This window comes from Dipodomys spectabilis, unplaced genomic scaffold (genome assembly GCF_019054845.1).
Source record: "Dipodomys spectabilis isolate Male_0828 unplaced genomic scaffold, ASM1905484v1 ptg000030l, whole genome shotgun sequence".
Taxonomy (NCBI): Eukaryota; Metazoa; Chordata; class Mammalia; order Rodentia; family Heteromyidae; genus Dipodomys; species Dipodomys spectabilis.
Genome location: NW_024870707.1, coordinates 713,181 through 738,595, shown reverse-complemented (window position 1 = coordinate 738,595; position 25,415 = coordinate 713,181). Strand labels below are relative to the sequence as shown.

General features: G+C 59.1%; 3 protein-coding genes across 8 annotated transcripts in view; 1 reads left to right on the top strand and 2 right to left on the bottom strand.

Annotated features, from left to right (window-relative positions):
- The first annotated feature begins 7,764 nt into the window (after positions 1-7,764).
- Chrm4 (cholinergic receptor muscarinic 4) lies at positions 7,765-9,340 on the top strand. Its single transcript, XM_042676327.1, has one exon. The coding sequence runs from the start codon at positions 7,769-7,771 to the stop codon at positions 9,206-9,208; it is 1,440 nt and encodes a 479-aa protein (XP_042532261.1). The 5' UTR covers positions 7,765-7,768; the 3' UTR covers positions 9,209-9,340.
- Positions 9,341-10,384: 1,044 nt separating this feature from the next.
- Positions 10,385-13,202, bottom strand: Mdk (midkine). 2 transcript variants are annotated; one of them, XM_042676076.1, is made up of 5 exons: positions 13,184-13,202; positions 11,906-11,982; positions 11,625-11,792; positions 11,339-11,500; positions 10,385-10,697 (listed from the first exon to the last, which is right to left on the bottom strand). In XM_042676076.1, the coding sequence occupies exons 2-5, from the start codon at positions 11,979-11,981 to the stop codon at positions 10,672-10,674; spliced, it is 432 nt and encodes a 143-aa protein (XP_042532010.1). In that variant the 5' UTR covers position 11,982; positions 13,184-13,202; the 3' UTR covers positions 10,385-10,671. The 2 variants fall into 2 exon arrangements, with proteins under 2 accessions (XP_042532010.1, XP_042532009.1); XM_042676075.1 differs by lacking the exon at positions 13,184-13,202 and adding an exon at positions 12,275-12,380 and having other exon boundaries at positions 10,386-10,697.
- A 225-nt stretch (positions 13,203-13,427) lies between these two features.
- The window catches only part of Dgkz (diacylglycerol kinase zeta), a 33,238-nt gene continuing 21,250 nt past the window's right edge, over positions 13,428-25,415 (bottom strand). For 3 of the 5 annotated variants that reach the window (XM_042675881.1, XM_042675883.1, XM_042675879.1), the window contains exons 4-31: positions 25,204-25,281; positions 24,014-24,070; positions 23,644-23,712; positions 21,554-21,625; positions 21,327-21,443; positions 21,126-21,197; positions 20,523-20,618; positions 20,235-20,317; positions 20,081-20,141; positions 19,872-19,985; positions 19,638-19,778; positions 19,029-19,107; positions 18,850-18,905; positions 18,677-18,739; positions 18,501-18,574; positions 18,312-18,423; positions 17,770-17,969; positions 17,370-17,470; positions 17,214-17,293; positions 17,047-17,116; positions 16,878-16,918; positions 16,312-16,451; positions 15,530-15,561; positions 15,312-15,355; positions 14,731-14,851; positions 14,613-14,646; positions 14,324-14,423; positions 13,428-14,112 (exon numbers count right to left, since the gene is read on the bottom strand). In XM_042675881.1, coding sequence (XP_042531815.1) covers positions 13,996-14,112; positions 14,324-14,423; positions 14,613-14,646; positions 14,731-14,851; positions 15,312-15,355; positions 15,530-15,561; positions 16,312-16,451; positions 16,878-16,918; positions 17,047-17,116; positions 17,214-17,293; positions 17,370-17,470; positions 17,770-17,969; positions 18,312-18,423; positions 18,501-18,574; positions 18,677-18,739; positions 18,850-18,905; positions 19,029-19,107; positions 19,638-19,778; positions 19,872-19,985; positions 20,081-20,141; positions 20,235-20,317; positions 20,523-20,618; positions 21,126-21,197; positions 21,327-21,443; positions 21,554-21,625; positions 23,644-23,712; positions 24,014-24,070; positions 25,204-25,281 — 2,424 coding nt within the window. In that variant the 3' untranslated portion in view covers positions 13,428-13,995. The remainder of the gene's footprint in view (positions 14,113-14,323; positions 14,424-14,612; positions 14,647-14,730; positions 14,852-15,311; positions 15,356-15,529; positions 15,562-16,311; positions 16,452-16,877; positions 16,919-17,046; positions 17,117-17,213; positions 17,294-17,369; positions 17,471-17,769; positions 17,970-18,311; positions 18,424-18,500; positions 18,575-18,676; positions 18,740-18,849; positions 18,906-19,028; positions 19,108-19,637; positions 19,779-19,871; positions 19,986-20,080; positions 20,142-20,234; positions 20,318-20,522; positions 20,619-21,125; positions 21,198-21,326; positions 21,444-21,553; positions 21,626-23,643; positions 23,713-24,013; positions 24,071-25,203; positions 25,282-25,415) is intronic. The other 2 variants (XM_042675884.1, XM_042675880.1) reach the window with 1 other exon arrangement.

The following is a 25,415-nucleotide window of genomic DNA, read 5'->3' as shown; positions in this document are numbered from 1 at the left end:
GAAATGGTAGAGAAACACGAATGTCTGCCTCAGAGCAGTTCGTTACTTTATGGTTCTGGTTCTGGGGCCTAAACTTGCTGGACTGCCTAGGACTTGCCCACACACACACCTTGCCCATACATACCCAGACTGTCCTAAGAGCGCTACCTCCTAGGCCCTACAGAGGAATGCAAGTGCAGGACCAACCGCCTGGTCATTCAGACCAACACCCCTTTTCCTCATCTGTGAAGTGGAGCAAGAACATCCTGATTGTGAGGGACCACTGGAGACCCAACCGCTCGTGTAAGGGAAGATGGCTTCTTTAGCCCTAAAGTTCCCAATTCTTCCACCAGCCTTCGTATTTGGGGAACACTGGGGACCCGACCTCCACCTCCCGGTTCAGCCGGTTCAACATGGAGAATTCCGCACCGACAGCCACGCAGCACTGGCTCCTGCTCAGCTCCCCGCCCCTTCTCTGCCGAGGTTCCTGCCGCCGCTGCCTCTCCTCCCCTGCCGGCGTCCCCGCCTCCACCGCCCCCCCCCCCCAGCCCCCCGCCGGCCCGTGTGAGAGGGAGGAGGAGGGGCGGGACTTGGGTTGTTTTCCCAAGAGATGACACCAGCCGCCTTAAGGTTAATCAGCTGTTTGCGCGCAGAGGGTTTGAGGGATAACACTTGGGGCCCAGGTACGGCGGGGGGGGGGGGGGTGGTGAGGGGAGGAAGGGGTCGTCCGACTCCGGCTGTCCGCTGGAAGGGGAGAGAGACCACGAGTGTCTGAACCGGTGGAATTCGGGGCCTCCCAGCCAGGCGGGCTAGGAGCTGTCCAAGGTGCTGAAAGGCGCTGGCGAGGCCGGGCGTCCTGAGGCTGCACCCGGTGCCGTGGCGGAAAAACCTGGGCGACTGAAGACTCGCTAGGAGTCTGGTCCCGGGTTCCATCCCAGGTGACCTTGGGCCCCTGGCTAACCCTCCCCGGCTGCAGTGAACTCGCTCGCCGTGCTGCGGTTGGATGGGCTGCGCGTCCCACCCTGGGGCTGGCAGAGGGCGCGCGCGCCCCTTCCTGGGCCTGCAGCGTGGGAGCAAGGAGCCTGGGGGGAGGCGGGGTGTTGTGTGCGGGGTGTGGATCCCGTTCGCCCCGGTAAGCCCTCACCTGTCCTCTCTCCCCCGCGCTTTCCCGAGCCCCGACGGCGCTCCTTCCTGTCGGCTGCCGAATGGTCAACACGCAACCCCAGGGCTGGAAACTCGGCCCCGACGGAACCGTGGTGTCCGAATCCACCCTGCCGCCCCCTGGCCCCCGCATAACCTCCTCGTGGGGGTCAAACGCTCGCGACCGCGGTCAAACCGCAAGCGGGACGATGTTAAGAGGCTGAGCCCTGGAGAAGCTCAACAAACACTTCGGGGTCTGGGATGGAGTGGTCAGGGCGGAGGCGGGGAGCGTAGCCAGCCCCAGCCTCCTGCTTCCTCCCCGGCCCGCGAGGGGGCGCCGCGTCCCCATGACAACGCGGACACCCCCACCCCCCCGGAGGGCAGCGCCCCCAGCTCCTCCGCCCTGGCGACTGCGGGCGGTGCCCTCGCAGTGCGGGAGCCGGGAGCTGTCGACCGGCTCCCGCGAACAACTCCAGCCTCCCGGGCCTCCGATGCCCCAGGTAGTGACCCCCGCGTGCGTCGCCGCTGGGTGACCGGCCCGGGGCGGGCGGCGCGGCCCCACCACGATTGGCTGCTTCCCCGTGACATCACGCGGCTCGGGGAAAAGTGCGAGCGTGAGCGCGAGTCGGAGCCACAGCGCCGGAGCTGCAGGCGGAGCAGGGGCCGCCCCTCGGCACCGGGTCCCCGCCCCCGGCTCCCCCCGCCCGGCCCAGACGCCTGCCCCTCCGACCCGCGGGGCCGTGCGGCGGTCCCGCCGTCTGTCCGGCGAGAGGGGAGCGGGACAGAGGCGGCGGTGAGTGACTCGCGGAGGCGCGGGGGCGGGGGGCTCGGTCGGAAGGCAGGGATGCGAGGCTCCAGGACGCCCGGAGGGTCTCCAGAGGTGGGTCGACCAGAGACAGGACCCCCAGACCTCTCCTAGGGCAGACGAGGTGCTGGGAGCAGCAGGGGGCCCCAGGGCTGGGGGTAGTGGGGAGATGCTGGACGAAAGGCCGGGGGAGCTCAGGAAGGCTTCCCCAGGTGCGCCTGGGGAAGGGGGAGGACGCTCAGGAGATGGGGGGCTGAGTTCCCGCCCACAGCCTCCATCGGCAACCAGGGGCAGCCGTCGGGTCCGGACCTGACACCCCAACCTTCCTACCCACATCTCTATAACGGTGCCCGGCGCAAGAGCCCTGGAGAGCCCTTTTCCCGCCTGTCTCCCCGCCCTCCCTTCGTCCCTTGGTCGCCCCGGCGCCAGCAGCCCACCCTAGCCCGAGGAGTCCTCCATCAGCGACCTTGAGCCCCGACGGAAAGCACCCCTGCCGGCTCCTGCCCCCTCCCCCTTCCCCGCGGCCCTGGCTCCGCCTGAGAGATGCTGCCCTCAGGGTCCCCACACTCGACGGAAGTGTTGGACGCAATGCCTAGGCCAGATCCCTGCGCCCCGCTTCCCCCTGAAGTCCCGAACCTCCTCTCCGGCCCCCGGGGGAGGGGAACAGAATCGAGGACCACAACCTTCCCAGAGCCCCGGTGTGACCGCCGAAAACCGAGGACCTACACCTCAACCGCTCTGGGCCTAGAACACTGCTCCTGCTGCTCTTCTCCTCCCAGCAAGGGGAGGGGGCTCGGGACCCGGAAAGCACAGGTGCCCACGCCCAGAGGCTGAGTTGCCAGAGGTTTGGCAGGAAGGCGGGGCACCTGGGGCCAGGACCACCACGGACCACGGAGGAGACAGAAACCTCCGGGGGATCGATCCCAAGAGAAGCCCCAACGTGGCCCCGGAGGCTACACCTAACCCCATTTAAGAAACCGGCGCCTACTTGGGCCGCTGGGGAGCAGATAGGGCCGATTGAGCGGAATGGAATGCAGAGTGAGGGGTGGAGGGGCTGCATGTGCTCCCTCCCCTTTGGGGGGGCACACTACCCTGTCCCCTTAGGGCTGAACTAAGGGCCGGGGGTCCCTCGGGGCCGGATTGGGGCGATGATCGCCTCGGCCCCGCGACGGAAGTCCTTGGGAGGCTGGGACTGGGCGCTGCATCCTCGAGGACGCAGAACCCCCCCCCCCCACACACACACACACTAGGCGTGGGGCTCACTCATCACCATCCAAAGTCAGGGGTCCCTCGGCCCACAAGCCGGGCGCGATGGCGGTGCGGGCTCCACGAAGCCCCTCGGTGTTCGGGAGTCTCCCCCATTTCCCCCCCCAGGCCCGGGAAGGTAGGAATCTGACCCGGCACTCGGTTTATCCGCCTCACATTTGCTCTCGAACACTAGTTCACAGGTACGGCCACCTGCACCGGCGTGCGTCCTCCAGGCACGCGTCCCGCATGCACACGCACGTGTCCGCGCGCCGCGGGCCTGCTCACGCGCTCGCGCGGGCATCCAGGCGTGGCGGGGCGCACACACACGCACACGCACATGCAAACAACTACTAGCGTCTACTCCAGATCCCCGGTAATCACTCACAAACAGAAACTCGCACTCGGGGCCCGCCCACACTCCCCTTGCGAGAGCGCCCTAAACTTTCCACCTCGGCGGAGTGTGACCATTGGGCTCCATGTCCCTGTCCCCCTCCCCTCTCCCCCGGAAAGTCCTGCTGGGGCGGTGGGGTGGGGGGTGGGGGGACGACGAGGGAGGCTCGAGGCCGGGTGTTGTAGTTGGGGTTGGTGGCGAACAGCGACAGCGGAGTGGCACCGGGGACCGACATTGCCATCTAGTGGTGCGCGTGGTCCCGGGCGGTGGCTGCTCCTGCCCGTTCCAGAGTCTGCGGGCAGAATGTCTTAGGAAGACCCCAGGAGTGCGGAAAGATACTTGGGTGGAGTTGGGAAGACACACCGAGCCTCGCCCTGCCCCCAGCTCCCACCCCCCACACTTATTCAGCTCACCCAGGCCCCTTTGAGGATAAGAGCTAAGTCCCAGAGCTAGCAGGAATGGGAGGGGACCCTTCCCAACCTAAGATGGTAAGTATTGGGGGGTTCTTTTTGGAGGGGAAGGCAGTACATAAAGCACTAGTACCTTAGGAGTCTTCTAAGAACATGGCTTTGGCTTCTTTTTTATTTTTTGTTGGTTGTGGGGCTGAACTCTGGGCCTAGGTGCTGTCTCTCAGCTCTTCAGCTCAAGGCGAGTGTCCTACCGCTTGAGCCATAGTGCTACTTCTGGCTTTTTTGCTTTATGTGGTGCTGAGGAATCGAACCCTTATGCATGCAAGGCAAGCACTCTATCACTGAGCCACCTTCCCAGCCCTGGCTTTGGCATCTGATCTTGCACTCACCCTACTAATAAGCTGTGACTTTGGGTAAGTTAATTTATATGATCCTCCTCTGTAAGAGGATATTTCAATCTGTAAGATTGAGGCTACTAAAAATGCCTGCCTTTTCAGGCTATGGAAGGCAGTAAACTAGAGAATCTATATTAAAAGCCCAGAGAGATTTCTAACTCAGACAAACACTCAATAAACAAAAGCTGTTATGTCTTCATGCTTGGCACCTGGAGCCCTGGTCCTTCTTATCCCATTGGCCTGTGGCCTGGCCCTGGAGGCTAAAGTGAGAGTTTCTTGGGCCATGATTTCTCCTGGCCCCCTTGTCCTCTGGCTTGGGCCTGGAGGAGGGCAGCCTGTTCACACTGGGTATTACTACCTTCTGGGTTCTCAAGGTGATTCCTGAGATTCCATTTTGGAGACTCAGAGTTAAAGAGGGCTGGAAGACTCTCGGGTGAAGGCCCTCTCTGGCTTTTGCCCTTGACTGCTTGTGTGACCTTGGGAGTGTGTTACCCCTTCTCAGAGTCTCTCCTCCTGTGAAACCAGGATGTATGAGGAATACTTGAACTAGAAGCCTGGAAGCTGGTAGTGGAGTGGGGTTTGGGGAGCTTGGGGGGGCCAGGCTCGGGGGCACCCCAACACTTAGCCACAGTCCCCCAGTGCTATTTCCACACTACAGATCAAGTTGAGGTGCTGAGCCTGTCACTCTTCAGGAGGTTGTTTCAGGACAGATTCCTGCAATGTGCAGGAAGGCAGATGGCTTATCTTGGGCCACCAGTTAGACCCTGCTGGCCCTGCAGCCAGCTCAGGCTGCCGGCTTGGTGTGTCTTCCTCCACAGCCGGCTGCCGCGCCCTCTCTTCCTCTTTCACACACACAGACGCACAGAACTGCGTCTACGACCTGCGTGTGGCTGAGATGGGGCCTGTGTGCGTATGTGGAATGGTGTGTGTTGGCGGGTGTGAAGGAGGCTGGGCTGAGCGGCTGCCCTGGCACAGTGCGCTGGGCGTGGGCCTCCCTCACATGTATGGAAGAGGAAGAGGAGGAGGAGAGCTGAAGAGAGCCTGGTGGGAGGAAGGGCAGGCTCAGGGGAGGAGCCTGGGGACTCCAGCTGGAGCTGCATCCCTGCAGGGTGTGAAAGGGGTTGACCACAGGCTCCCCAGCATTCCCTACCCGGCCAAGACAGCCTCTTTCTTCCCTCTGGATAATCCTTTCCTCTTTGGGCCTTCCAATGCGGCCTTGGGGCGAGCCTTGGCCATTGGGAAGTCCTTCCTCAGCTGATGTCCTTTGGGCTTCGGGGTCCACAGGACCCTTCCCCTGCCCTGGGGCTGCAAATGAGGGCTGAGGAGGGAATGTGGACTCTCCTCTAATTCCTCCTCTTCCTCCAGGTATGCATCTCCTCTCCCCACCACCTCTGGTCCTCAGGGAAGCCGCCCAGCCTTGGGAGCATCGGCTCCCTCTGCCAAAGCCCTCAGGGGCTGCTTTCCTCCTACCCTCCCATGCACCACCCCACCACAAGACATCAAGGAACTACAGAACTTTGGCCAGGTTATTTCCACATCTCTGCACCTTCTTTATTTTCCTTGCTTGTAAATAGTAAAAATAAAAAATCACAGAATCCATCTCATAGGGTTGTGGGGAGGATGCACAAATACTATAAAAAGTATAACAAGCTGGGCGCTGGTGGCTCACGCCTGTAATCCTAGCTACTCAGGAGGCTGAGATCTGAGGATCGGGGTTCAAAGCCAGCCCAGGCAGGAGAGACCGTGAGACTCCTATCTCCAATAAACCACCAGAAAACCGGAAGTGGCACTGTAGTTCAAGTGGTAGAGCGCTCGCCTTGAGCTGAAGAGCTGAGGGACAGCGCCCAGGCCCAGAGTTCAAGCCCCACGACCGACAAAAAAAAAAAAAGTATAACAAGTGCTTGGCACTTAGTAGACAATCAGCATTAGCTGCTTATATACAATTATTGCAATTATTGCTTTGGTCTCCAGGGTAAAGATTAAAAAAAAAAAAAACACCCTTGGGGGTGTTTGGTTAGGACAGGATGTGACTGAGTGGGGCCGGGGGGTCAGTTCAGTAACAGAGCACATGCCTACCATGTGCAAAGACTGCCAGGGTTCCATTCCAGCACACACACACACACACACACACACACACACACACACACACACACACACACACCACCACCACCACCACCACCACCACCACCAACAACAACAACAACAACAACAATAATAATAATAGAAGAAGAAAGAATGAGGAAAGACTGAATGTGTCACTGTAGCACACCAGCAAGCCTGTGGCTGGGACCGCTCATCTTCTTCTTCCTCTACATGCCCTGGGTTCCATTCATACTGGCTTCTGTCTAGGCCTTAGACCTGCTCCAGGGCTTTGGCTCTTGTCATTGCCTTTGTCTGGGTCACACTCTGCAGCTCTTCACATGGCTGCCTCCTTGTCATCCTCCTCCTCTTTCCCTGGGTAAGGCCCCTGATCCCCCAGCGAGAAGACACTCTGGTCCTGTCTTCTGACTCACTCTCTACCCGCACCCTACTAGCACGTTTTTTGTTGCTCCCATGTTTCAGTGAGCAACGTTCTATGACATGCTCCATTTACTTCTTCTTATGCTGATACAGGATTTGAACTCAGGGCTTTGTGCATGCTGAGTTTGCTAGTTTGGCTAGTGTTGTAGCATTTGAACTACTACTACAACCTGAATTTTGCTGCTTCCCCCCCACCCCCACCCCTTTAGTCATGGGGCTTGAACTTAGGGCCTGGGCACTGTCCCTGAACTTTTTCCACTCAAGGCTAATGCTCTACCACTTTGAGCCATAGAACCACTTCCAGTTTTCTGGTGGTTCATTGGAGATGAGTCTCATGGACTTTCCTCCTGGGCTGACTTTGAACTGTGATCCTCAGATCTCAGCCTCCTGAGTAGCTAGAATTACAGGTGTGAGCCACTGGCACCTGGCCAATTTTTTTGGAAAAGTATTTATTTATTTATTTTTATGTCAGTACCATGGCTTGAACTCAGGGCCTGGGTGCTGTCCCTTAACTTTTTTACTCTATCACTTGAACTCCAGATTTTCCGTGGTTAATTGGAGATCAGGGACTCCTGATCCGGCTTTGATCCTCAGATCTCAGCCTCCTGAGTAGCTAGGATTAGCCAGCGGTCTCTTGTTTAATTCACTGGAAGCAATGGAAGCACTGGAAGCAGAGCTGAGCCCTGGGAGGCCCTCTGTGTATGCTGATCAGGGCACAAAGGAGGAGCATTAGCTGGAGTGAGCTCAGGTTCTCTGAGCTGCTGTTGCTGCATGGCCTTGACTCCTGCTAACCTCTGATCACCCTCCAGCCTCGCCATCATGCCACCCTTTTCCTCTCTTTCCTCCTCCAGCCACTGCCGATTCACTGCTGCTAACCAATATGGCGAACTTCACACCAGTCAACGGCAGTACAAGCAACCAGTCTGTGCGCCTGGTAACGTCAACTCACAACCGCTACGAGACTGTGGAGATGGTGTTCATCGCCACGGTGACGGGCTCGCTGAGCCTGGTGACTGTCGTAGGCAACATCCTGGTGATGCTGTCCATCAAGGTCAACAGACAACTGCAGACGGTCAACAACTACTTCCTGTTCAGCCTGGCTTGTGCAGATCTCATCATAGGCGCTTTCTCCATGAATCTCTACACCCTGTACATCATCAAGGGCTACTGGCCTCTGGGCGCTGTGGTGTGTGACCTGTGGCTGGCCCTGGACTATGTGGTGAGCAACGCCTCCGTCATGAACCTTCTCATCATCAGCTTCGATCGCTACTTCTGTGTCACCAAGCCCCTCACCTACCCAGCCCGTCGTACCACCAAGATGGCAGGGCTCATGATTGCAGCTGCCTGGGTCCTATCCTTTGTGCTCTGGGCGCCTGCCATCTTGTTCTGGCAATTTGTGGTGGGCAAGAGGACAGTACCTGACAACCAGTGCTTTATTCAGTTCCTGTCCAACCCAGCAGTGACCTTCGGCACAGCCATCGCGGCCTTCTACCTGCCTGTGGTCATCATGACCGTGCTCTACATTCATATTTCTCTGGCCAGTCGCAGCCGAGTCCATAAGCACCGACCTGAGGGTCCCAAGGAGAAGAAGGCCAAGACCCTGGCTTTCCTCAAGAGCCCCCTGATGAAGCAGAGCATGAAGAAACCCCCGCCTGGTGGGACAGCCAGGGAGGAGCTGCGCAATGGGAAGCTGGAAGAGGCGCCTCCACCGGCCCTGCCCCCACCCCCGCCACGCCCAGTGGCCGACAAGGACACTTCCAATGAGTCTAGCTCCGGCAGCGTCACCCAGAACACCAAGGAACGCCCAGCCACAGAGCTGTCCACCACAGAGGCTACCACACCTGCCATGCCCGCGCCTAGCCTGCAGCCACGAACCCTCAACCCAGCCTCCAAATGGTCCAAGATCCAGATTGTGACCAAGCAGACTGGCAACGAGTGTGTGACAGCCATCGAGATTGTGCCCGCCACGCCAGCTGGCATGCGTCCCGCAGCCAACGTGGCCCGAAAGTTTGCCAGCATCGCTCGTAATCAGGTGCGCAAGAAGCGGCAGATGGCAGCTCGGGAGCGCAAAGTGACTCGGACCATCTTTGCCATCCTGCTGGCCTTCATCCTCACCTGGACGCCCTACAACGTCATGGTCCTGGTGAACACCTTCTGCCAGAGCTGCATCCCCGACACCGTGTGGTCCATTGGCTACTGGCTCTGCTACGTCAACAGCACCATCAACCCTGCCTGCTACGCGCTCTGCAACGCCACATTCAAAAAGACCTTCCGGCACCTGCTGCTGTGCCAGTACCGGAACATCGGCACAGCCAGGTAGGCAGGCAGGTGCGCTAGGAGGTGCTGGGGTTACGTGTGTGTGCTGGGGGACCACAGGGCTCACCAGCCAAGGGGAAGAGAGTCGGAGGCCCTGTGTTCCGTATTTCCATCTGCTGAAGAGAACTGCGGTCTCCGAGATGCTGGGAGGTTCCGGAAGAGGCTCGGGCCGGATTCCGAGACCACATCTCTGCTCAGGCCGAGGAGGCTGAGTCAGGAAATGTCTGAACTGGGGCCCCTGGCGCTTATCACCCTGTTTCAGGGAGCTGGGGGGGAGGACACTGGCCGGGGTGGGCAGCTGTTTCGTCCTGTCGTGGCCAACTACCAGCAGAGTTGAAGGAATGGACGTGTGAGTGAACAGTGTTCCAGGAGCAAAGGGGCCAGGCTAGGAAGAGGTAGAAGGTGGGGTCCCCCATTCTGCTGTAACCGGTGCTTTCCACCTCCCTGCACCCTGCATGTAGGCTCAGCCCTTCCCCGCCCCCCCAAATCCCAAGCCAGGGGTAGACATTTCCCCTGGGGCCGCAGCGCAGCCAGGCTCTGGGTAGGAAGCAGCAAGTCCTGCAGCAAGTTAGAGTCCAGCCAGGCCAAGATGGGAGTCCTGGAGTCACTCAGGAACTGAGTTCTGGGCCTTCTTGCGAAGGACCTCCTACCCCACCTCCATACCACGGAAAGCAGGGGAGCTGTGCTAGGCAGTACTTCCCTCCACCTCTCTGATGAGGGAGGCCCTCCCGGGGTCCAAAGGAGAAAGGGGACAGGGTGGCGCTCCATAGGTTTCAGTGGTAGCAGGGGTGAGGCAGGCGGGCACCCCTCACCTCTACTCTTCCCTGTGGGCAAATCTTTCTGATGGGCAGAGGCCTGGACCAAAAGACCTTTGACTAGGTGAGGTTGAGCATTAGTGGGTCATCTAAGTTCACTTCCTCGGCTCCAGCCAGGTCCCTGGGAGAAGAGTAAAAAGGTTCAGGGAACTTCATGGGGGCCCCTGGAAGATGTTCTTTTCACCCTGGTTCTGCTTTTTCCATGAGCTCTGGGAGGATTCACTAACAAAGTCCCGACCCTTTTAGTTCGCCTGTCCCTGCGGCCTGTCTTCTCCCTCACCTCCAACAAAGCTGCACAGCAAACACCCTTTTATATATGAAAAAGAAAAGCTTTGATTGGAAAACAAGTCAGTTCATTTTATTTATTTCTCAGTAACAGGCATCATGGTGGGGGAGTACAAAGGGTGGGGTGGGGGGGAGAGTGGGATTCAAATCCCTCTGAGGGAGACTCAAATTTCCCAGAATCCCTAGTCCCTCCCCACTGAGGGCACTGGGGTGGGGGTGGAGAGTGAGGGCAGAGGCGGGGCATGATTGATAAAGCTAACAAGCAGACAAAAGGCACTGGCAGGTTATATCTCCGGGCTGTGTGAGGGGAGGGCGGTGACCAGGCCACAGGTGAGGCCCAGGGGCTCCATCTCCTTCCAGCCTAGCCTCAATCCTTCCCTTTCCCTTTCTTGGCTGTAAAACAAGAAAAACACATTAGCTGAGGCAGCCCACCGACCCCGGAGACCCTCTCTGGCACCCCTCCCCCAACCCACAGGCCAGAGGAGAGAAAATCCCGCCCCCTGGTGGCTTTGGCTCAATTGACCTGGAAGCAGGTGGGGGAGAAAAGGCAGCCTTTGTGGGGACGGACCTTTTCCCACTCCTTGAAATGTCTACTTTCAATGGGGATTAGAAAACTTCCAAGCTTTCAGTCCCAGGCCAGGGCCCAGACGCCCGAACAACAGCCACCACTTCCTCGCCTGGCCAGCGGGCAGAGGTCAATCTGGGCTGCCGTGAGTCAGGGCTGAGAGCGAGGCAGCGAGGTCCTCTTCTAGGAAGGGCTCAGGGCGCCCAACGGCCCCCTCCAGCAAGAGAGGTGACCGAGGCCTGTTCCTGGAGCCTAAGCCAAATGCTCCCACGGAACACCGAGGGCGTCCATCCTTGTGCCTGAGAGGATGTGGCGTCTCCCGAGCCCCCCAGCCTCCCTCGGCCCACCGTGCCCATCTCCAAGACTTGCTCCGCGGACATCCTAATGGCAACGAATCACTGACCAGGAAGGACCCCAAACCTCAGCTCTAACACTCCTCTCGGGTGGGGGAGCCCCCCCCTTCGCTGACCTTTGGCCTTGGCTTTGGTCTTGGGGGTGCAGGGCTTGGTCACGCGGATGGTCTCCTGGCACTGGGCATTGTAACGCGCCTTCTTCAGGGTGCCCTGGCGGGCTTTGGTGCCTGTGCCCCCATCACACGCTCCCCAGCTCTCAAACTTGTACTTGCAGTCGGCTGGCGGGAGAGGGGCTGCGGGTCGGGGCCGGGCACCCCGCGGCCTCCCTCCACCAGCCAGCCCATGTGTTCAGCGAGGACGTCCCCCCCCCCCCCCCCCGGCCGCGCTACTCGGCCACCTCACCTCCAAACTCCTTCTTCCAGTTGCAGGGCACCCGGCAGCGGATGCGCTGCGTCTGGGCCCCGCAGGTGCCCTCGCGGAAGCCCACGCCGCAGTCCTTGCTGCTGGGGGTGCACGGGCCCCAGGTCCATTCCGCGCACTCGCTGCCCGGGCCACCCTTCTTCACCTTGTCTACAACGCGCGCAGAACAGAGCTCAGATCGCGGGGTGCCGCGCGGTCCCGAGTGGAACTCCGGCGGCCAGCCCTAGCCCGCCCTCACCGCCCTCACCGCCCACCCCCGTCACCTTTCTTCTTGGCCACCGCCGAGGTGAGCGCCAGGAGGGCGAGGAGGACCAGGAGCAGGAAGCCTCGGTGCTGCATCCTGGGGAGAGAGCAACGGGTCGGACTCCCGCGGCCCGGCCCCTTCCCCACTGGGGACCGCGTGCGAGGATCGCCCACCCCACGGGTCCCGAGTCTCAGGCCCACAGGGTCCGAGCTGCCAAGGGGGCGGCGGAGGGCTCGGGCCGCCCCCCCCCCGAGCCAGGGGCGTCCGTGATGGGCTGCCGCGAGCCCGGGACGCGGCTCAGCCTCCCTGCCCGCCCCAGACCCCGGGGGAGCGGGCGAGGGGACGCGGCCACCGCGCGCCCAGTGCGGCCGCCGCCCCGCGCGCTCACTCGCTAAGCCGCGCGCGCTGCTTCGCTCCCTCCCGCGCCGGGCCCGTCCCGCTCCGGCCGCTGCGGCCCCTTTTGTCTCCAGAACCGGTCTGAGCCGGTCACATGGGCCCCCGCCCCCTCCCCCCCACCGGGGAAGGACCCGCCCCGCCCCCTCCCCTCAAACCCGCGCCGCCCCCCACCCCGGCGTCCCCGCCTCCGCGCCCGCCCCGCGCCCCGGCTTCGCCTTCGCCTCGGGTCCCTGCCGAGTCGCCCCGGGGGGGGGGGGGTGGACACGCTGTTGCTCCACCTTTGGAACCCTCCGGTCTCCCTGTTCCGTACCGATCTTGGGGGGGGGGGGTGCGGTTATTGACCCGGGTCTAGGGCTCTGATCAGTGCCCTCTCCCCGCCGCCCGCCCGCCCCTCCCGGGTCATCGCCTTCTTTGGGGGCCGGGGAGCCCTAGATGGAGACCTGGAGGGGCGCGGAGCCCCGGGTGTCGCCGGCCCGGCGGCCCCTGTGTCCGCGGGGTTGAGTTCACCGTCGAGGCCCCGCTGGCCTCCTGGGCGCCCGGGGTAGTCCCAGGAGCGAGCAGTCTGGCCCCACCTCCGATCGCCTCATTCTAGGGCCGAGAGGGGCTCTGCCGTGGGGGCAGCCTGGCTTTCAGGACCCCAGAGCAAAGCGCCCGAGCCGAGGAACGCGGGCTGGAGGGGAGGAGGGGCCCGCCGGCCTGGGTTGGTAAAACTTGGAGCTGACAAGAGCCGTCTGAGAAGTTGCAGACCCGGCCCCCTGGCGATGGTAAATGCCCACCCTCTGACCCCGGAGCCTCGGGGCTCTCCCCGGAGCCCTCCCCCTCTCCCTGCAGGCTGGGGGAGGGGGGCCTCTGGGCCAAATGGACCTCGGAGCCCAGGCCTGGCCCCCCCTCTCCCGCCCACCTCTTTCACTTTCATTGTTTTCGTCCCAGAGGGAAGCGGGAAGCTGGAGAAAAATCAGCTCCGCCCCAAGGAGTAAGGCTTCGGGGCAGAGGTCAGGAGCCGGGCAGGCAGGCTCCCCGAAGCGGGAACCGGGGTCCCTGGAAAGGGTCGATCCAGCAGTCCCCAGCCCCCCCACCCACGAGGGTAACCTAGCACACCCCGAGCTTCTCTCAGACCTCCATGGCAAAAGAAGAAAACCAGAAAGGAAAAAAACAACTCCGCTTTACTGAGTCACACCCAGCTGTAAACATGTCACCGTGGGAGCCCCGTCCCCCACCCCCAGGCCACACAGTCTTCGAGGAAATGACACGGGGTAGGTGCCAAGCAGGGCGGCGGGCAGGTGAATGCAGCAGGCTCTGCGGTTCGGGGAGGGCGGAAGGGGAGGAGAGGGACTGAGCTCTGGACCCGGTGCGGCTCCCAGGCCAGGTGGCTGTCGAGGCCTCTTCCTGAAGGCCTCCAGGACACCGCCTAGCCTCCACCCTGCTCCTCCCTCGGCTGCACTGGGGGTGACTGCCCTGAAGTGGCCCAGCCCCACGCCTGGCCAAAGGCCCATCCAGCCCAGCCTGTTTCCAGGTCAGGCTGGGGCCTCGGGGGGACAGGTGAGAGTCCAGCTCCTCAGCATCTAGGTCTGGGTAGCTCCTCAGGGCAGCACGGGGCTCCTTCCCCAGAACATGGGTCCCCCCGTGGCCATCCGGCTGGAATGTGGCAGTGAGGTGGGCGAGGAGGGCATTCATCTTGTAGTCGTCCCTCCAGCTGCCCAAGGGCCATCCCCACTACACAGCCGTCTCCTGGTCCTCTCGCTGGATCATCTGGTAGTGCTGCCGGTTCTCCAGGTAGGCCGCCAACTCTGTGTCCTGAGCCTTCTCCGCCCGCTGCCGGGGGGTGTCACCCTGACAAGAATGGGGGCATGCTAAGGGTACAGGGCTAGAAGCCTAGGGCCCGGACTGGCTGACAGGCAGGAGCTCTCCTCCAGGTGGCCTGGGAGGGAGGGGCAGCCTCCAGGGCCGTCAGTGCCTCCTCTGCAGGCTGATTCCTCAGGGTCTCAACTGCAAATCCCCAAGGGCAGCTTCCCCAGCCCCCAAGTTTGGAAAAGCTGCCCACCTGCTGGTCTGTCTTCATGAGGGAGGCCCCTGCTTCCACGATGTAGTGGCAGATGGTGCGCTGGCCCAGGGCTGCTGCCTGGTGTAGACAGGTCTCCCCACTGTGGGGCAGGGATGGCTGTGGGTCCACTGTGCCCTTTGGCGGGCTCATCCCAACAGCCATAAGAAAGGGCAGGGGAAAGGAGCGGCCCAGAGGGCCACAGGCTGGCCAGGTAGGGGTCAGGGGTTCTGGCTGACCAAATTGGAAGGATGGTTTCTAGAGACTTTTGTCTCCCCCTCCCCCTACTCACTTCTCCTCCACCGCATCAAGGATCTCCTGGGGCGCTACAGGAGGAAAGGGAGGGAAGGCGGGGGTGGTCAGAGGCACGGCAGCCTCCCCTCCCCTCTGGCCCCAGGAGCATGGCTTACCATGGTCCAGCAGGTAGCGGACCACCTCCTTGCTGCCAGTGCTGACCGCATGGTGCAGGAGTGTGCGGCTCTGCTGATCCCGGTGCATGAGATCGCCTCCTGCTCGGTGCAGCTCCTGAAGCTGAGGGAATGAGGTAGAGCAGAGCTGACCTCCAGGACCTAAACCTCATCTTCCCTTCCCTGTTCCCATACAGGTATAGGCCACAGGCATGTACACTGGTACAGGCTCACACAGACCATTCCCTAGGTGCCCCTGGGGGCTCTTGGAGTGTCTAGGAGGCCATAAGAAGCGCCACCCTGGGAGCCACGGAATGCCCAGGAACAGTGGCAATCAAGCATGACATCTCTGGTTCTCCTAAGACTTGGCCTTTTCTAAACATCAGAAACAAGTGGACTGAGTGAGGAGGTCCCTGCTAAAAGACAACTACTGTGGCCTGGGCAGATGGGACAAGGCAGGAGCTGCCAATGAGAGCCACAGAGAGCCAGATGATGACAGGTAACCGTGTGTGGGCACATCAGCCCAGAGGCTCCATTCCCCAGGGCAAGGGGCTGCAGGGCTCCACTGAGCCTGAAGCTAGTACCTTGCAGAAGTCATTCCTCTTGGCAGCTTCAATCAACTCCTCACCTGCACAGAACACACCTGCCAGTTACACTAAGGTCAAAGATGTAGGCTGGTATCGGATGTCTGAGTGTGTCATGTGCAGGCACACGTGCCGAGGGCTGAGCTTGTATAAGGTGCCCATGGGCTCTCCCCCTCCCCGCAGTGAGCCGAGGGGGGCCCAAGGGGAAGAAGCCTCACCTTGAGGGGGCACAGCATCCCCTTGCAGTGACCTGCAAACAGAGCAGGATGCGATGTGACCCAGGTCAGCCAGGCCTAGCGGGCCACCCTCCCCACCCCAACTGGCGGCTTTTGCTCTTTCAGTGGATTGAGGGCCTGCGAAATGTCAAGCAGTGTTCCAGGCAATGGGGATGCAGCTGGGAACAAGACAGAGAGGACTTGCCCTCATGGAGCTTGCGTTCTGGTGCAGGGACACAAATCAACAAATTAGGAATTCACAAGGTGTTCAGTGAGGTAGTGTGACTGAGCCATCAAGGAGATGGCACCTTCGCACAGCATCCTGGGAAGGACTCTGAGGGGTAGAGCCGAGCTCAAACAGGTGTGCTGGGAAGGGAACCCAGGCTGGACTGGGAGCACAGGAAAGGCTGCCAGAGAGGGCCCTGGACTGAAGGGAAGATGGGCCACAGTGGGGAGACTGGGTGAGGATGACTGGGATGGGGCTGGAGCCCCATGAGGTAGAAGTGCACAGTGGGGGAGCACAGGGCCATGTGAGGCAACTATTGGCAGGGGGGGCTGGGGGTGAGGCAAGCTGCAGGGCCAAGGCTACGTATGCGGTCGAGGGCGGCTGGCTAGGTGGAGGGGTGGCAGGTAGCCACCCAGGCAGGATGGGCAGCTAGCTGATGGACACTTACTGCTCCCTGGAGCTCATGGAGAGGCTGTAGCTGAAGTCAGGAGTTAGCCACCAGCTAGCAAGTGGATGGGATTGATAGCCCTGTAGTAGAAAACTGGGCAGTGGGACTCACCGAGGTGTAGGGGAGCACGGGGAGGCAGGGAGAGGAGAGGTGGGGGTTGGGAGGTCAGGCCGGGCCGATGCCCCCAGCAGCTCAGGGTCCAGGATATAGATCTCATCCTGTGCGATCTCAGTCACATAGTTGAGGTGCTCCTGTGGGTGGGGAGGTTAGGGCTCAGACCTTCTAGACCCTTCTAGATGGTGGGGGCTGAGGACAGCAGGGGCCATAGATCTAGAGAAGCCTCTGCTGCAAGCAGGGCCAGTCCCACCACCACCTCCTTTCCATTCTGCTGGCCAAGAACAGCAATTCCCAATGCCAAACCTTTATGCAGGTAACCCAGCCCCAGCTACTTCCTCCCATTCCCTCAGATGCTTCCAGGCCTCCTACAGTCCCCAGCAAGCCCGTTCTGTGGATGCCACATGCACAGGGCATCGGGAGACCTGTGGCCACGGCATGAGGAAGTACATGGGCCGGGAGGCCTGGGCAAGTGCACTGAGAAGCTGCAGAGGCTTCCTTTCTGCAGAGGTAGGGGTGTGGAGTGAGGAAGCAGCTTCCCATGGAGCAGGCCTGCAGCTCACCTGCGCCCGGTCAATCCTGTAGAAGCGGCTGGCAGTGGTGGCTGTGGAAGAAATGACTGGGTGAGGATGGGGGAGACCAAGGAGACCTCTGCTGCCCATTGGGCTCCCCCATGGAAAGGGTAAGGAGATCCCCGGCCTGCCCACAGCTCATCCTCCAGAGCATACTAACCATCCAGGAAACACCACTTGGGGGACAATCTCTGGCATGTTGGGGATTTGGCTCCAGCACCATCGGGCTCCTGTTGAGAGACACAAAGGTCAGAGTGAGGTGGGGTTGGGCAGGAAGGAAGAGGGCTTCCAGCAGCGGCACCCACCTCCTCCCTCCCCATCACTTACCTGCTGGAGCCTCTCGATGTGAGCGCGGCAGAGCTCTAGGTCGCTGTCTCCAGGAACCACCACAGTGCCCAGAGGCACAGCTGGAGGAAAGAGGCCCATCAGCAGCTGGCAGGGGATGAGGAGCTTCACCCCGTCCCCAGCACTGCTGCCACTCACAGGCCTCCTTGAGCTGCTCCTTGTCGTAATGCAGGGCCTCGTAATCGTGCATGCTGACCCTGCTCACCTGGATCCGCAGCTGTTCAGGAACCGGCTGCTGGCTGTGGGCAGGGCCAATGAGAAGGAACTCTGCAAGAGCCCTGCCCAGACCATTACTCCCTGGCCAGCCACCACACCATGTGCAGCCTCCCTCCCCAAGCCCTGGGGCAGAGGGACTGTTACTCCTTAACTTCCTTTCACGTAGTGACCTTGCATATGCTGGGCCAGTGCTCTAGCACTGAGCTCCCCACTCCTGCCCATTTGCCCCCGTTTGCCCCATCTTACAAGTGGGAAAACCATGGTTCAGAGAGGGGCAGTGTGGCCTCGGTGCCCGTGGCTTGTGGAAGCAAGGTGGACGTACTCGCTGTGCAGGGGAGCGGTGCTCCGGCGCTTTGCCTTCTGCACCATGGTGGCCTGGTTGCGCAAGGCAATGCGGATGCGTGAGGCTGTGAGCTTGCAGGGCTCGCCGTCCACCTGCACGGGAATGGCCTTGGCTGTGGTGAGCAGAACCTCTCGGCACTGTGTCAGTCGCTCGCCATGCCCGCCCACCTGCAGTGCTGCCTGTGGAAAGAGGAAGCTCAGATCAGGGGTGGGGTGGAGGGGTCTGCTTCTTCCAGAGACTCTGGACAGAGGACAAAGGAAGGAGGGACCCCTAGAGCAAAGATGTGAAGAGTAGAGGGGAGAGGAGGTGAGGGGAAGGAACAGAGACGAGAAAGGTGACTCCCCAGTCAGGGGGGCACAGAGGTGACCTCCCGCAGCCCCTCGCAGGCTAAGTCACCCTTAAAGAGTGGAAAGCGGCAGCCCTGAACCAGAGGAGGGCCATGAGGTGAGCTCCTTGACCTTGGTGACCCCTTCTAGCTTTGGGCCAGGCCCCGCCCATGGGCACAGGGCCCGCACGCTCACTAGAGATGTCATGGTGAAGCCGATGACCTCGAGGTAGCCGTCGTCATGCCGCTGGGGCTCAAAATCATGGTGCTCCCCAGGGTGGCCCCAGGGCATGGTGCCCGCACAGTACCTGCGGGGAGGGCATGGAGGGCCTCAGCATGGAGCCGTGGGATGGGCCAGGGGGCCACCACAGCCTGACTCCCTCACCTGGGGATATTCAGGAAAACGATGCACTGGGGCTTCAGGTCCTGGATCTTGGGGGTCAGGTCCATCCCATCACACTGGAGGCAGGAACAGGGAAGTATTGGGAACAGACACACACTTGTCCAGGCGTCCTTCCTGCCCGGCTGCACCCACCCATCTGTCAGTTCAGCCCTGCTCACCACCACCCGGATGTGCTTGGCCAAGTCCTTGGAACTGCCCATTAGGAAGTCAGAGAAGGCTGTCTGTGGGAGACAGAAGGGGTGAGGGTCACCAGCTAGTGACGGGATCTTCTCTCGCCACTGTGGCAGAGCGGAGATGGGCGCAGGGAGAGGTACGGGTAGAACCGACTCACCCCCGCATAGAACATCTTGTTCCGAAAGCGACTGTTGAATTTCTCTGGGTTGGCCTCTGAGTGAAGACAAGAAATGGGGATCAGCCAACCTGCTGATGTGTCTGGGCCTGGGGTGGAGGGTGGAGAGGGAGGCTAGGAATGAGGAGGATCAAGATATGGCCTTTCTAGGGACCACCCACCTCGAGACTCATGAAACTCCAGGGTGACATGTGCATCAAAGCCCAGGCTGAAGTAGTTGTTGAAGACATCCAGTGGTAGCTGGGAGGAGAAGGGACATGTGTGAGGACCGGGCATCCCAGACATCTTCTCCAGTGGCCATGTGCACTCACTTGCTCTGAGCGCCTTTCTTTTTTCCTCAGATTTCAGTCTCCTGAGTTGCTAGGATTATAGGCTCGAACCACTGGCACCTGGCATCTTAGTACCTTTCTACCCCGTGAACCATGTGCCAAAGCTCTTCCTAGGCCCAGAGCATCACCAGGCAGGCCCTGCTGCGCTGCCTTTGGAGTGAATGCTGGAGCCCTCCAGTGCTGCAGCCGTGTGCCTGGACTGCAGGAGCAGTGGGACTCCGAGTTATCTGCTATTTAGAACACTATCTCACACACAGTATGTGAGTCTTCACTACATGTCGTCAGGTGGCTCAACAAAAATCGATCTTGTCATTTTTGTCTCTGGAGCACTGGAGGAGACTTGCCTAAGTTCCCAGAACCAGCGAGTGGGAGTGCAGGCCCAGCCCAGGTACCCTAGGTGTCCAGACACCTGGGCTCCCCATCTGGCCTTGGCTGACCCACCCGGTCAGTAGCGCCCTCATCTCGCTCCTCAGGCCCTGCCTCAGGGTTGGGCTCAGCGCGAAGGTCCCAGCGGTCCAGCTGCACCACATTCCCTTCCTCTACATGGGAGAGGATCTTGGACACTGGTTCATCTGTATAGCCCTGGTGGGAGGAAGCCAAGACTGAGCTCTTCCAGTGCTGAGAGACCCCCGCCACACCCTGCTCTGCTTCAACCCCCATCCCACGTGTGCTTACCCCACCCCAGTTGAGGGTACGTGCCAGGTCATTGCCAGTACCCAGAGGCAGGATGGCAACAGGGGGCGGTGGTTTTAAGCGCAGCTGGTCCAGAGTGGAGAGAATCCAGCCAACCTGGAGCAGGCGGGGCAGACAGAAGGGGACAGTCAGGCCAGGCAGGGGCCCGTTGTGGGAAGCACAAGCTCAGCCCTGGCTTTGGGAGAACCTACCGTGCCATCGCCCCCACATGCCAGGATCCGCAGGTTGTGTACTTTGCGGTACATTTCCAGCCTGGGCCGGGGAAAGACAGGAATGGGGACATGTGTTGTGCTCAGAACCAGGCAAGCCCCTGCTGTCTGCTGCAGAACTTTAGCAAGTACTTACGCCTCCTTGGGCCCTCCCTGGCTCAGATCAAAGACTTGTCGGGGATTGAGATACCAGAGGAAGGACTGGATGATCTTAGCGCCCTGTAGGGGATGAGGAGGCAGTGGGTGGGTAGAGGCAAAGCAGGGACAAGGTCAAGGAGAAGGATGTGGCTATGGGAACCAAACCCAGTGAGGGCTGAGGAGTGGAGATGGAAAAGAACTTTCTCAGGACCTGTGAGAAAGATGAAGCAGAGGCCTGACATGGGCCCTGGGAACCACGGCCAGCTCCTAGTGGAGAGCCGCTTACCTGGTTGCCCCCACTCTTGGGGTTCACAAACACCAGCAGGGGCTTCATGAGGGGGGATGGTGTGGGCCTGATGATAAAGGGTCTCCAGCGGCCTTCCTTGAAGACAGAGAGAGCTGTAAGGCTGTTTCCAATCCTAGAGACCCCTCCCGCCCCTGCCACCCTGCCCACCATAGCAGGTCTCTGGATGATACTCCAAGCATTTTTTGGCCAGTCCTGGGGCTTGAACTCAGGGCCTGGGCACGGACCCTGAGCTTCTTTGATTTAAGGCTAGCATTCTATGAATTGAACCACAGTGCCAGCTTTTTCCGTTTTGTATCTATTGAACCACAGTGCCAGTTTTTCTGTTCTGAGGAATCGAACCCAGGGCTTCATGCATACTAGGCAAGCACTCTACCACTAAGCCAGCCACATTCCCAGTCCTGGATGACAATATACACCCCATTGCACACACTAGTTCAGTCAGACATTATGGTGGGGCTGCCAAGGTCCAAACTGACCTGTCTCATGGCTGAGCTGGCAGCTTAGGCCCTAGAACCTCTAGATTCTGAGAAACACATTCCCTTTTCCTATTCCCATTTCCTCCTTCCTGGCTCCAGGACTAACCTCAGGCCCTTTCTTGCTGGATTTCCTCTTGAAGGAGGTTCTCTTTTTCTTCTTGCTGGCCTTGAGGGTGTTCTGCAAGGGAGGCAGAGGCATTGGTAACAAGAGGCAGAGGCATTGGTAACAAGATGGGCAGGCTGACGTGGCTGGAAGGCCCCTGCAGGGGGGAAGGAGATGGTTGCTGAGGGTGCAGAAAGGACTCACCTGGGGCCTCCGGGCTCGGAGAATCCAAGTGGGTGGAATGACCACAGCTGCATGGACCCCCAAGGAGCAGGGCTCCTCGATTTGCTGCAGCATGAAGCAGGACACCTTGCTGTGGTACTGGAGAACAGTGACAGGTAAGGCTGAGCTGGGCCAGGCTAAGACCTGGGGACCCGTCCTAGCATAGTGCAGCACAGGCCCAACGGGGGTGGGCATGGGGTAGCACTCACCGCTTGCTTGCACCAGGAGCAGCTGATGGCCACGATCTCCTTGCTGTGAAAAGCAAACTTCTGCTGGAAGCCCTGAGGGTGGACAGGGTAGCTGCAGCATTGGGTGGCCTGGACCCCTCCCTGCTTTTGCTGCCAACCTTTCTCCACCCAGGGGAAACAAGCACATAAAAAAAAAAAAAAAAAAAAAAAAACCCAAACAACCCACAATCCAGGATATAAAATCAGCTCTGGTCAACGAGAGGTGAGGAGAAGTGACACAGCAGGCCAGTCCTTAGGAGGAGGGATCTACCCTTCCTCATCCTGTGGCTTGGAGCAGACATGATGGAGGGAGCCGTCTTGGACTATGGGGAGCAGTACAGGACCATGGCAGGAGTGGAGCCACAAGCTAGCAGCCTGGATCACTGTACAACATCATGGAGCAGAGCCAGTAGACTAGTCCCTGACAGCCCTCTCCCAACTGCCCTATGGAGTGGAGACAGACTGTCTGGTTTAGGCTACTGTTATTTTGGATTCTGTTTCATAAAGCCAAAGTTATATGCTAATAACTCCATAGTGCATTGAATTAGAACATATTTGCATTTCTAACTTCTGTAATAATGGGATTATATTTTACATATTCTGCAGATTTACTGAACTCTGTTTACAAAAGTCACAATTACATTACATGTGTTTCCACTGTTCAAATAGCTCATAGCCCAGAATATATGTCCATTCTCCTACTTACGATGAGTGGGTGGTGGGGGGATGTGGGTTCTGAAGGCAGGGGTGCTCAGCTAGGGGCCAGCAGTCAGCTGAGCTTAACCACAAAGCACTGGGTGCCCACATAGTCAGAGGAGCAACTCCTGCCTGACTCTAGGTTTCCATCTTGGGGCTGGGAAGGTGGCTCAGTGGTAGAGCGCTTGCCTTGCATGCCTGAGGCCCTGGGTTCGATTCCTCAGCACCACATAAGCAAAAAGAAAAAAAAAGCCAGAAGTGGCGCTGTGGCTCAAGTGGTAGAGTGCTAGCCTTGAGCTGAAGAGCTGAGGGACAGCGCCCAGGCCCAGAGTTCAGGCCCCATGACTGGACCCTCCCCCCAAAAAAAGGTTTCCCTCTTTCCTGACCCCCACACCTGGCCAGGACCCTGAAAATACTGTGCTGCCTCCTTATTGTACCCTTGCATTCCTTCCTTGCTTGTTCACTCCCAAACTGTGAGGATCTACTGTGTGCTGAACACACAGTAAGTGAAAGAATGAATGCTCACACTTTTTTTTTTGTCAGTCGTGGAGCCTGAACTCTGGGCCTGGGTGCTGTCCCTCAGCTCTTCAACTGTAGATTAGCACTCTACCACTTGAGCCTCAGCCCCACTTCTGGCTTTTTCTGCTTATGTGGTGCTGAGGAATCGAACTGAGGGCCTCATGCATGCAAGGCAAGCGCTCTACCACTGAGCCACCTTTGAGGGCTACACTTACTGAGGGAGACAGAGAGCAAACACTTGAGCAAAACAACTCAGCTGAGCTGGGCGCTGGTGGCTCATGCCTGCAATCCTAGCTACTTAGGAGGCTGAGATATGAGGATCACAGTTCAAAGCCATCTCAGGCAGGAAAGTCCGAGAGACTCTTATCTCCAATTAACCACCAGAAAACTGGAAGTGGCACTGTGGCTCAAGTGGTAGAGCGCTCACCTTGAGCTGAAGAGCTCAGGGACAGCACCCAGGCCCAGAGTTCAAGCACTATGACCAACAAACCCAACTGAACTGGGTTGTGCTGGGGAAGACAGTCTGTACAGTCTGCCCTCAAGCCACACTGTCCTTAGGAGGGCAGGAACCTAATATCCAGCTTAGCACTCGGCATGAAAAAGTCAATTAACATTTGTCAAACAAATGAATGAAAAGTCTACATGGTCCTCAAGGGGTCCCCACAAGTTCCCAGCAGGTCCTACTGCACAAGTGAAAATCTTCCTCCATGCCTTCCTGCTCAGCCCAGACACTGAGACTGATCTGACTTGGTGCCACAGCTGGGCTGAGAGCTTGTCGCGGGACTAACTCTGGGGCTGTGGTCAGTGGTCCGCGGGACTCATAGAAGGTAGCCAGGACCCTTGGGCAGAGACCTTACCTTTCCACAGTGCCGACACTTGCCATCCTGACGTCGCCTATGTACCCAGTGGTGTCTGACGAAGGTTGGCTGGGGAAGAGAGAACTGTCACTAAAGCCAGCAAGGGGTGTGGATGGGCACAGCCCAGGCTGGGCCCACACCTAGCAGGAGAGCTAGGCCCCAGGAAGCTCTCCAGAGTCAGGTGTGGAGTCAGGTTGGGAGGCTCAAGTTGCACACAGCACCCCACCCTCTGTGCATGGCCAGAAAACCTCTCCTCTGGGAGCCTGAGAGCCTCAGTCTCTGGAGCTGAGCCCCCTGGTGGCATGCTGCAGGCACTGCAGAGATCCCAAGAACTTGGGGCCTCCCTGACTAGAATCACCCAAGCGCTTACCTCCCGCACGTTCCTGGAACCAGACTCACGAAAGGATGGCTTACAGCGGAAATTTATCTGTGAGACATTACAAAATATTAGCAATTCCTTTTGGATAGGGTCACCCAAGTCATCTCACAAGCAGAGAGACATGGTCTCGTCCACTGACTAGAAGGAATTAATCTTTCCTTCTTGTTCCTAAGACCCCAGGATGGAGAGGTTTGGGACCACAATTTGCTCATTCTATGTCTCCTTGCCCTCTGGCATTCTCAACCCACATGAGGGCAGGAACCCATTTCTGCCTGCAGACTGCGGTGCCTGACCCTTGGAGACTTGTAACTAATGTGCTTTTCTCCTTTCTCAACTAATCCTGCTTCAGCCTCAACAGAACCATAGGAAAGCCTTAGTCTACAATTCAGACTGTGGAAAGCAGCCCGTGCTAGTCTTATTCATGCCATTTCTAATCTTGCAGACTCTGCCACATCCTGGTCTACCCTTCCATGCCAGCCCCCCTGTCCCGTCGTGTTCGGACACAGCTCCAGCAGATAGGCTGTAGACCAATGTCTGTGTGTGTGTGTATGTGTGAAGGTTTCTGCATAGGTGGTATGTAAGGGACAGAGCTGGGCTTTGAAGGACACAAGACTGGCCAAATCACAGCTGAGCAACAAAGCATCAGAAATTCAATGGCCTCTTCTACATGTTAATCTGGACATGATGATAAATGGCATAATGAGCCAAGCACCAGTGGCTTATGCCTGCAATCTTAGCTACTCAGGAGGCTGAGATCCGAGGATCACAGTTCATATCCAGACCAGGCAGGACGTCTATGAAACGCTCTTGGCCAATTAACCACCAATAAAGCCAGAAGTGGAGCTGTGGCTCACGTGACAGAATGTTAATCTTGAGCAAAAAAGCTCAGGGATAGCACCTCACCTAGGCCCTGAGCAAAAAAGCTCATGTATAGCACCTAGACCCTGATTTTAAGCCCCAGGATGAGCACCAAAAGAAAAGGGATAAGGGAAGCCAGAATTCAAATGTAGACATTTTGGCTCCAGAGTCTCTGATTCATAATACCAGGCATGCTACCTCACTCCTGCCTGGCAGGTGGGCTTTGTGTAATATGGATACATGTGTATAGATGGGCACATGTGGGCCCAGAGGGTGTCAGCATCCCAAGGGAAGGGCAAGGAAGGCTGACCAGTCCCACACACCTTTTCCAGCTGTTCAATGCAAGGGGTGTGCACCACGATCTTGCAGGCTGCACACTTTCTCCTGGACACTGATTTCTGCTGCAGGACAAAGAGAGCAACCCTGAGGCACCAGACACTGCCTCAGAGAGAGCAATGAATTCTGCATCTGCCCCAGCACAAGTGCCCTCTGCACAGGAAGCAAGGCCCAGCACAGCCCACAGCAGGCATGCTCA

Excerpts from the sequence above, each read along its gene's own strand:
- Chrm4 (XM_042676327.1), top strand. The coding sequence starts at position 7,769 with ATGGCGAACTTCACACCAGTCAACGGCAGTACAAGCAACCAGTCTGTG.
- Mdk (XM_042676076.1), bottom strand. The coding sequence starts at position 11,981 with ATGCAGCACCGAGGCTTCCTGCTCCTGGTCCTCCTCGCCCTCCTGGCG. Across the intron at positions 11,793-11,905 it reads GGCGGTGGCCAAGAAGAAAG|ACAAGGTGAAGAAGGGTGGC; the intron begins GTGACGGGGGTG and ends CGCGCGTTGTAG. Across the intron at positions 10,698-11,338 it reads GACCAAAGCCAAGGCCAAAG|CCAAGAAAGGGAAAGGGAAG; the intron begins GTCAGCGAAGGG and ends CTTGTTTTACAG.